Source organism: Neoarius graeffei, chromosome 20, assembly GCF_027579695.1.
Source record: "Neoarius graeffei isolate fNeoGra1 chromosome 20, fNeoGra1.pri, whole genome shotgun sequence".
Classification (NCBI taxonomy): domain Eukaryota; kingdom Metazoa; phylum Chordata; class Actinopteri; order Siluriformes; family Ariidae; genus Neoarius; species Neoarius graeffei.
The window spans coordinates 62,112,254-62,123,434 of NC_083588.1; the positions used below are offsets into that span (position 1 = coordinate 62,112,254).

Below are 11,181 nucleotides of genomic sequence, written 5' to 3' on the forward strand. Positions count from 1 at the left end.
CTGAGTGGGGCTGTAAAAGGTCATTAATGTAGGCTGGGGCCAGCCCACCGAGTGCTTTAAAAACAAATAAGACTTTAAATTGTATTCTGAAAAAGACTGGGAGCCAGTGCAAGGAGGCCAGAATGGGAGTGATGTGCTCACGTCTCCTGGTGCCAGTTAACAGACGTGCAGCTGCGTTTTGGACCAGCTGTAAACGTCTAAGTGAGGTTTGAGGGAGGCCAAGATCAAGAGAATTGCAGTAATCCAGTCGTGATGTGATATAAAAGCATGGATGACTATTTCAAGATCGTTATGAGATAGGAAGGATTTGAGATGGGAAATCACTGAGTTGGTAAAAACTATTTTTGACCACAGTGCTAATCTGTTTGTCAAGACAGAGATCGGAATCAAGGAAGACACCCAGGTTTCTAGCAGAGGGTGTGACATGAGGAGTGAGGTGACCTAAATCGTTCACTGTAGTGCATCTTGCCTTGGAGGGACCAGAAATAATGACTTCAGTCTTGTCACCATTTAGCTGGAGAAAGTTGTTAGCCATCCAATTTCTGATGTCTTCGAGACAGACAAGGAGAGATTGGATGGAGTCCCTAGATTTTAAGGGCAAATACAATTGAGAATCATCTGCATAAAGGTGAAAGGAAATGTGCTTTCTAATAATGTCACCAAGTGGGAGCATGTCGAGACTGAAAAGCATGGGACCCAAGATGGACCCCTGGGGGACCCCATAGGAGACAGAGGCAGTTGATGAAGAGAAATGGCCAATGGAAGCATTGTTTAAGGTAGGACCTGAACCAGAGACGAGCAGTGTCCCTGATGCCCACCTGCTGGTCTAGACGGCTGAGAAGGATGTTGTGGTCAACAGTGTCAAACGCAGCGCTAAGGTCGAGTAAAACCAAAATGGCATTATCACCAGAATCTAAAGTGAGGAGCAGATCATTAGTTACTTTAAGCAGGGCTGTTTCAGTGCTGTGAAGGGATCTGAATCCTGACTGAAAAGGTTCAAGTATGTTACGGGTGGACAGAAAAGGAATCAGCTGTAACAGTATAGCTTTTTCTAAAACTTTTGAAAAAAAAAAGGGAGCTTGGAGATGGGGCGATAATTAATTTTGCAAACATTGGGCATCGAGGTTTCCATCGAAGTCAAGGATATGTGACGAACAGACATGGTGCTATGCACGTGCTGTGTATCCATGTTGCCTTACGATGTAGTATAATAATTAGGGCTGTCAATCGATTAAAAAAAATTAACTAATTAATCGCACAAATTTCTGTAATTAATCGCGATTAATCTATCAATAAATCAATTGCATTTTTCTACTTAAGACTGAATATCTATGTAAAATCATCAAATTAATGTAGAGTAAACGCAGAGAAAGTATATGTAAATTCAGAAACCATTTTAATGGCTTAAGGTGCACATGCGCACAGTGCAAATACAAAAAAGAATGAGCAAAGATATTGTTGCAAGTTCAGAACATTGAACATTTTTCACTCCATAGACATAATTTAGTCCTTCTTTACGCTCAGCCAGTTACTGAGGCAGACCAGTTCGTTTACGTTACGTCGCTCCTCGGTTTTACTCACAGTAAGTGCAAACGACTGCAGAGTCCAGTCTTGATCAATGAAATGCGCTGTGACGCCCAAATAATTATCGTTGTTGATAGACGTCCAATGGTCACCCGTGAGGGCGATGTGCTTTGCTTGCGCAAGCATGTTCACCCGCTGTGCCCTCTCATCCTCATACAAAGGTGCTGTTTACACATACCCGGGTATTTTTAAAAACGCATATTTTCTAAACTCCATTTTCCAAAATAACTTCGTGCACACAGCTGCGTTTTTTTTTTTTTTAATTACATTTATATTGATCCGCATAAATACACTGTCAAGAGCTGTTAAACTACGCCAAGACTGTCGGTGGCAATGACAGTTCCACACAAGCCAATCAGAAGCCTCATCGAGAACTGCCAACACGAACGTCTTCCTGTTCCTTTCAAAGAAGAAATTCTCCCACCAGACAGCAGTCCGTCCAGGTCGAACCCAAAATCGCCGACGCTGGCGGTGGTACGGTCGGGCTCTTTTGGTCACCAGAAGCTCCGCAATTGCTGCCCTCCGAGCCCTAATGCGTCTCTCCTGGTCAATCAAATCAAATCAAGTTTATTTGTACAGCGCTTTTAACAATAAACATTGTCGCAAAGCAGCTTTACAGAATTTTAATGACTTTAAACATGAGCTAATTTTATCCCTAATCTATCCCCAATGAGCAAGCCTGCAGCGACGGTGGCGAGGAAAAACTCCCTCAGACGACATGAGGAAGAAACCTCGAGAGGAACCAGATTCAAAAGGGAACCCATCCTCATTTGGGCAACAACAGACAGCATGACTATAACATTAACAGTTTTAACAGGTATAACCCTCAACTGTCCTCATGGGGCCGTCCTTCACAGGAGCGGTGCGATAAAACTCCGACCAGACACAGGGCACCAGGATGGATCAAGCAGGTCCGAGGGGCAGAAGAGGCCAGCATCTCAATCCCAGGATCAACATGTAACTCAGACGGACAGATTGGGGGGGGGAGAGAGAGAAAGAAAACACAGGTTGTTAGGTATGCCCTAAAAATGACAAGTATTAAATCTGTGTGGTAGGCTCACAGAGACGAGAGTCTTTACATCAGGCATAACACACAACAATGGCATGTTAATATGGTAAAAAATATCATGGCCTGCTCTGGCTGGATGCTTGATTGGGTGATGGGAGCACACTCCTCAGCAATGATGGGATGCAGATGGGACCCTTAGGGCTGGCCAAGACAATTCAGTTATATTTCACCGGGTCTGGGACATGCGACAGAATGTCTGATGGCCGATTCCCTGCAGGCTACGATAGCCAGTCGAGGTCTCCACCCTCTCCACCAAAAGATTTCCTGTTGACTCCATGGAACTCAGAGGGACAGATTTGGGGTGGGGGGGGGAGGGAAAGAAAACGCAGGTGGTTAGGTATGCCCAATGTCACCTGAATAAGTAGGAACAGTATACATATTGCACCGAGTACAAGCAGGGACTCCGGCAACTAACTATGACAGCATAACTAAAAGGAGAGAGCCAGAAGGTAACACAGGCATGAGGGAGCCCCGGGACATAAAGCAGCAGCCACTACACCGTCAACAAACTCGAGTGAGCAAGCGAGTGGGGACTGACAGCATCCATACATCCCAGTTTACCAAAACACTCTGTCTGAGGACCCTCCAGATCTACACCTTTACCTCAGAAACACCATTAACAAAAGGCTTGACTAAACAGATATGTTTTCAGCTGAGACTTAAACGCTGAGACTGTGTCTGATTCCCGAACATTACTTGGAAGGCTGTTCCATAACAGTGGGGCTTTGTAAGAAAAGGCTCCGCCCCCTGATGCAGACTTCACTATACGACAGACCTGGGCATTTTACGGCCCGCGGGCCGTAAAATGCCCAGGTCTGTCGTATATTTTGGTAAACTGGGATGTATGGATGCTGTCAGTCCCCACTCGCTTGCTCACTCGAGTTTGTTGACGGTGTAGTGGCTGCTGCTTTATGTCCCGGGGCCCCTCATGCCTGTGTTACCTTCTGGCTCTCCCCTTTTAGTTAAGCTGTCATAGTTAATTGCGTTAAATTTTTTTAATGCATTAAATGTTTAAAATTAATCGCCAAAATTAACGTGTTAACTTTGACAGCACTAATAATAATGTTTTGAAACCTAACTTCTGTGGGGGAAATTAAAAATGTGCAGATATCGACATGGAGAAAACTAACGATGTTTAGGCAAGAAAATTGATTGGGAGAGGAGCTATTTTGTCATTGAAACACATTGGGATGGGCAGGGATAGAAATTATACTGGAGCTAGACCTGTAGTGGCTTCATTTTTGAGACTATACTCTGCCCATGTGAACGTTTTCTACAGCTGTTGATCATGACAGTCTTGAGTTTACAAAGAATGATGCGGAGAACAAAAGAACATCCAGTGAGCGTCGGTTTTCTTTGTTGATGAGGGAAGTTCGAAGTCACAGAGGTTCAAGCTGACAGGAAGGCTTCAGGAAGTTGAATAAGCACTCTTTACAGCCGCGGTGAGCAGAAAAGCATCTCGGAACGCGCTGCATGTCAAAGCTGAAGGCAGATGAGCTCGAGCAGGAGCCAAGAACAGGAATCTGAAGCGACAGTGGAGAGGCGTGGTGAAGATGGACAGAGATGCCTACTAGTACGGATTGGCCATATTTTGTAGGGAAAAGTTATGTAAATACGATGTTGCGGCAAACAGTGTTATTCTGTACGGAATTATTATAAAGTCTTAAATTCCAGTGAGTTGTTTTTAAATGTCCAAGCGACTTTTTCAATCCATGCGCGATTCACGGCTAGCCTATTTATTTATTTATTTATTTTTTTAAAGATATTTTTTTGGGCTTTTTGCACCTTTATTGGATAGGACAGTGTAGAGACAGGAAATGAGCGGGAGAGAGAGAGACGGGAAGGGATCGGGAAATGACCTCGGGCCGGAATCGAACCCGGGTCGCCCGCATTCATGGTATGGCGCCTTAACCACCTGAGCCACGACGCCCCGCAGCCTATTTATTTTTACGACAACCACACATGCTGTGTGTGACATGCGCAGATTCCGCACATGCTGTGTGTGACGTGCAGATTCCGCACATTTGTTCGTGCTATTTTCGATACGGTAGAATGGCCGTGCATTACACCCAGTCAAAAGAGCAATGGATACGCGCACTGCAAACTGTGTAGAACTGACATTAACATCACTCATGGTGGTCGCGATGACTGCACGCGGCATGTCAACTACAAAAAACATATGGAGTATGCTGAAATGGCGAGTCAGGCGGAAAGTAAATCTGGGGCTATCCTAGCCTGGCAAGCCAGACTAAATGTGAATATTTAGTCTGGCCTCGATCCGTAGACGTTTCCAACGGGGGTAGGAGGAACAAACTGCTGTCTTTCAAACTGTCTCTGTGCGTATAGGCCAACGCTCTGACCAATCAGCGCAACAGTGACTGTGACGTAGTCAGAGCGACAGAAAGCAGTGGGGGAGGCCTTGAAATAAATAATTTTTCAAAATGCGTATTAATTAATAAACAGGTTCTAGATATTAAGAAGTTTGGAGATAATGACCACAAGTTTGGAGTCTGTACCACATACTTAACATACACTTATTTTTTTCAAGTGTTTTTCAAGGGTTTGCTTAAACTGTTTTTGAGAGTTTTTATTTAGTGGTGTTTGGTGAAATAATTTCCCTTAAATTTAAAATAACGGGAAAATAAGAAACAATCAAAAAGTAATGTTTCAAAGCTGTTTTTTAATTCTTCGTACTGCACAAACTAGCCCCATCCTTTTGGCTACGAGCGGAGCCAGCTGGTAGATCAGACTTTTGCCATAGCCGGTCGGCAAAACAGCGAAAACGTCCTTCTTGAAAAGGAATGAGCGGAGAGCCTCTTCCTGCTCATGTTTCAACGAAAACTCCAAGTCTAATTCTTCTAAAACTGATTCCAAAGCGGAGTCAAACGCGCGCTGTTCACTAGCTGTAGCCATCTTTCCTGTTGCGCTTTCTCCAGCGTCGCGCAGCTTTGTCGTCACTCCTGCAAAAGCCCGGCCAAAGAATCCAAACAAAAACCTTGCGTTGTGATTGGCGGGCACGATTTGATGCCCGGGGTGTTTTTATGGTGCGAGGCTAGACCCACTCGCAGGCAAAAATAGTTTTGGCCGCTAGTTGGGTGGGTCTAGTTTACTAGGCTAGGGGTATCCAGCAGTTTTTTACGAAATCTGTGGATGAAAAGACACGGAACGTGACCCGTGCTGAAGCGGTGATGGTTGACCTGTGCTTGGAGTTGAACTTGCCAATTAGTGCCATGAAATGTGAGTTAAACTTATTCAGTTTCTTTTTACATGTCTGATTTTTATTCACTGAAATATCAAACACTGGCTGTACTTCTTTAATTCAAAGTCTTTTCAGTGTTGCAAGTGCAAATGTACATGTAGTCTGATCAAAAACAGAATTTTATGATTAGTGCTGTTGGGATTGTGGCAAAAAATTGATCATTCCACTGTTTTAAATACAATTATAAATGTCATTTTATTCAATGTCTCTTCTGAAGCATTATGCTGAAGTATTTATATATTGGGACGTTAAGATAATGTCGGACTCTCTTTGGCATGAAATAAGAAATTTTTTTTTAATTTTATTAGAATCCGTTAACAGGTAGAACATTTTGCCAGGCAATATAATATAATACTTTTGAGGAGTTACATTCAATACCAATGATTGGTAGTCAACCGTAATGTCTGCAAACAGGGAACACTATTGTATTTATAAAAATGTGATATATTGTATGCTCTAGAAACTTGTTGAGTGGAAATTCAGTTGAGATGGCTGCTCGCGTTTTGTTTATTCAATTCACACAAAACAGTTCTTTTTAATAATTTAAATGTTAAACGTATTGGTATATACACCTCTTTATAATGGAAATGCGCATAAATTAATGTTACTGAAAGTCATTCCAAAATACTGAAAAATGTTTTCAAGAATACTGAAATTCAAAATTTGGGGTAGGCATCTCTGGATGGAGTAAATGTGACCTGGTTTTCCGAATCTTCAGTTGTCCAATTGCGAATCTGATGTTCGTTTGATGTGGGTGGGGTCCCCCCCGCGCACCACTTGGCTGGTGAACTAGCTAACAAAGCTAGCTTCTCTGCCCCTGAACTTATATATAGTAGTAGTGTGTACGTTTATTCAAAGCGATTTTTGTCTTGCTTGAGATGGAAACTTTCTGGAATTTTCCTTTCTTTTTCCGTCTCTCTCGCAGGAAAGACCATTGCCATTGGGAAAGTGTTGAAGCTTGTTGCCGAGAAAGACTGAAAAGCCGTGTGCGCGAGTGTGTGTGCGTCGTGGAGAAGCCGAACACGGAAGAGAGGTGTGTGTTGCAGCAGGAGCAACACGTTTCCCAGCCTTCCCGCCCTCCCGAAGAACCAGCTCAAAAAAAGAAATTGGTTTTTAAGCAAAGGAAAAAAAAAAAAGAAAAGAAATCGGGTCCACATGTTTCTCATATTGAGAGCTCAGCAGTGCCATTTTGTGTTTTTCAGTCTCCTTTCATCAGACGTACAGAAGATGGTTGTGTTTTATTGTCTTCTTTTTTTTTTTTCTTTCATTCTTTTTCTTTCTTTCCCACCAGAGGAATACAGTGTGCAGTGAAGATGCCATTATAATAAAGATGTGGACCAGAGTTTGCTTGTGTAACAGTAACGTTGATTGAAATGATTAAGTAGTCAAAGCCGGAAAAATTATTAAACGTCAGTATCTCGGTCGTATCGTCTCCCTTCGCTTATACACACACACAAACACACACTTTGGTTTCTCTTCTCATAGAGTTCTTGCAGAGCGCACGAGCGTGCTCACATGTTATTAAAGCAAACTTCTATGACAATAAAAATATTAAATTGGAGAAATTCTAAGATTTACTGTTTCATGGACTGAGTTTCTTTGATTCAGTGTGTGTCTGATGAGGAATGCTCTCGTATCAAATTATAGCGTAGTATTTTTATCAGTGGGTGTCACTGCCATGCGATGAAAAGGCTTGTGTGTCAGGATGACTATACTCTCCAAACTTTTCTCTTTGCTGCTGTGTGTAGCGCTTGTTCTTGTAGCCCCTTTTCCACCAACTCGGTCCTGTTCTCTAATCTAGAACCAGTTTATGCTTAACTTGGGGGGGGGAGACTAGTACTGGTGCCACAAGGTTGCTGGTCCTAAAACTGGAACCGCTGACAACAATGGTTATGGGAGGGGCTACCGCAAGGAAATTCACCACCTTTTTGATAAAACTTGAATGAAATCAGAAATACTACACACAGGCAACCTTCAAATCCAAGGTGTAATGATTTTAAAACTAAATTCATAAAAAGCAAGCCAAGTAAAAGGTCTATCCACCATGATCCCCCCCCCAAGCAAACATCACCCTGGTACCATTTCAACAGAAATAACACCAACGTCTGATATAAAATGTTCAGTTTTCAGACCTGTTGAAACGCAGCCTGGTTCTCAAAAGGCACCAAGGCAGGAACCGGCTCTGCACCCGAACCAACTTGGTGGAAAGGTGCTATTGTATTTTAGATTTTTCATTTTAGTTCATTACCATGACTATGGTGTTAATGCACCATGAAGACCAGCCGTGATGTGCGGTTTGGAGACGGTGGCACTGACAAAAAGGCAGGAACCTGAACTGGAGGTAGTAGACTTGGAAGATACTGAGATTTTCATTGGGAGTGACAAAGTTGGACAGGATAAGAAACGAGTAGGTATATTAGACGGACAGCTTGGAGAGAGGTGAGATTGAGATGGTTTGGACATGTACAGAGGAGAGATCCAGGGTATAATGGGGAAAAGAATGTTGGACATGGAGTTTCCAGGCAGAAGGAAATGAACAAGGAACACCAAAGATGAGATTGATGGATGTGGTGGAGGACATGAGGAGGACGGCTGGTGCTACAGAAGATCTAGAGGAGATGGAGGGACCTTATAACAGGAGCAGCCAAAACAAGACGACAACTGTGGTGTTAATGCACAATTAACATTTTATATACTTTATAGAGCTGCAGGTTTGTAAACACTTGGCCATCCTATTCCAGATTCATGTCCTCTTTGCTCTTATATCCTCTACTCTTCTGTGAAGGCTTTCCACTAGATTTTATAGTGTGACTGTGGGGACTTGTTTGTTCATCCACAAGGTCAGGTCAAGTAGATCTTTTATTCTCACCACTGCAATGTACAGTGAAATGAAATCATATTTCTCCTGGACCAGAGGTGCGAGATACATCAACTGTGTTCTAGTTCATCCCAAAGGTCTTCAGTGGGGTTGTGGTTAGAGCTCAGTATAGGACACTCAAGTTCTTTCACTCTAACCTTCTCAAACCATGTCTTCATGGAGCCTGCTTTAGGCGTAGTCACATTGTCATGCAGGAACAGGTTTGGACCTGCACATAAAGACGTTCTATACATTTGTGTGCTTGCAAAAAGGTTAACATAGTTGTGATGGTCAGGTGTCCACATACATTTAGCCATATTGTGAAAGAAAGCACAACTTTATTCATCACACACTTGTGAAATTTCCTCTCTGCATTTAACCCATCTGAAGCAGTGAACACACACCCAGAGCAGTGGGCAGCCACACCAGAGCGCCCGGGGAGCAGTCAGGGGTGGCTCGGTACCTCTCTCAAGGGCACTTCAGCCCAAGGCCGCCCCATGTTAACCTAACTGCATGTCTTTGGACTGTGGGGGAAACCGGAGCACCCAGAGGAAACCCATGCGGACACAGGGAGAACATGCAAACTCCGCACAGAAAGGCCCTCACCGGCTGCTGGGTTTGAACCCGGAACCTTCTTGCTGTGAAGCGACAGCGCTAACCACTACACCACATGCACGCACACGTGAGCAATGAGCACACACACATACCCAGAGCAGTGGGCAGCCATGCTAACAGCACCCGGGGAGCAGTTAGGAGTTAGGTGCCTCGCTCAAGGGCAACTCAGCCCACGGCCGTCCCATATTAACCTAACCTGCATGTCTTTGGACTGTGGGGGAAACCGGAGCACCCGGAGGAAACCCACGCAGACGCGAGGAGAACATGCAAACTCCACACAGAAAGGCCCTCGCCGGCCGCTGGGTTCGAACCCAGAACCTTCTTGCTGTGAGGTGACCGTGCTAACCACTACACCACCTGTGCCGTGTGTACTTCATTTATGGCATTGTTGCTGTTTCCCCATTTTATACAGCTTTAGAAAGGCTTCAGCAGGGTTGATATGATTTTGCATACACAAAAACTGCAAACCTGCCTTACTGAACACGGCCATGTAGATCTATTTAAATACCAAGGCCTTTTTTTTTAATCAAAAGAGTCAATTAATGCATTTCCATGAATGAAAATTCAGTCTGAGCAAGTAAAATGTTAGAGGTTTGAAATATGAAGTATCTATTAATCATATTCACACTTAGAAACACCAACTATTTTGAAAGGAATTTTTTTTTTTAAATAGAAAGAATCGACTCCTTAATTCGGATCTTTGAGTCGGTTCTTTTAGATGAACGTCGAGAGTGACTCCTGTTTGTTTTCTTTCTTTTTTGGATGTGTGTAGGTAAGTGTAAGACTTCATTAAATCATTTCACCCATTGATAGGAAAAGAAGAACAATCACTGTCCATAATGTCCCAAATTTTGTCTTGTTTATGAAAAAACAACAACAATGAATTGGCTCGAAGTCAAAAGAGTCGACTCTGCTCGATCAGCTGAACCGAATGTTCTGACTCACTAAAATGATCCGGAATTTCCATCACTCGCAGCAAGGCCTTCTGGGTAATTCTGACGTCAACCTCGAGGAAGTCTGCAACGTGAAAAGTCTACAAATAAACATGCCCAAGAGTTTTGAAGTATAATTAATGAAAGTCAAAATGAATCTCATGTGGGTGACTCTCTTTTGCCTGTTATATTGCATAAATATATCTGACATTTCACATTGCTACCTTTTGGAAAAATCTGCTGTGTTTTGAATCTTTGCAATTTTGTCAATGTTATGCTTCAGGAAAATAATTTAAAACAGGCTTAAAGAGTTTAATATCAACTGAGTGCTGAATTTTTCAACAGAAGCATCATATAATCAGAGCATTTTGAAAATGAAAATGATAAACTATAAAGAAATAAATTATTATTAGGCTATCTGTCTGTCTTTATCTATCTGAAAAATAAAGAAAAAAATCTTCATCTGAAAAAATATAGTAATTTTCACTCAGGTTTGCAGACAATTACCCTGTTATAAACAATTCATTACTAAATTAAACAAATTGTGTTATAATAATTTCTACATTTCTAAATGCTCGTACTGAGTTGATATGTAAGTTAACGTTGGCTAAAACAGAAAAGTGTCAGCATTAACTTTTTCAGCAGTTTGTGCTACAGTAGCTCTTCTGTGGGATTGGACCATATGGGCTCGCCTTTGACACCCATGACCCTGTCGCCGGTTCACCAGTTGTTCTTCCTTGGACCACTTTTGGTAGGTACTAACCACTGCATACCAGGAACATCCCACAAGATGTGCCATTTTGGACATGTTCAGACCAAATGCCTTCATAATTTGGCACTTGTCAGTCATTCAGATCCTTACACT

General features: G+C 42.7%; 1 protein-coding gene across 4 annotated transcripts in view; it reads left to right on the forward strand.

The window, feature by feature from the left end:
• Positions 1-7,485, forward strand: part of gspt1l (G1 to S phase transition 1, like) — a 60,278-nt gene extending 52,793 nt beyond the window's left edge. For all 4 annotated transcript variants that reach the window (XM_060902147.1, XM_060902148.1, XM_060902149.1 and 1 more), the window contains one exon: positions 6,838-7,485. In XM_060902147.1, coding sequence (XP_060758130.1) covers positions 6,838-6,890 — 53 coding nt within the window. In that variant the 3' untranslated portion in view covers positions 6,891-7,485. The remainder of the gene's footprint in view (positions 1-6,837) is intronic.
• The last annotated feature ends 3,696 nt before the right edge of the window (positions 7,486-11,181 follow it).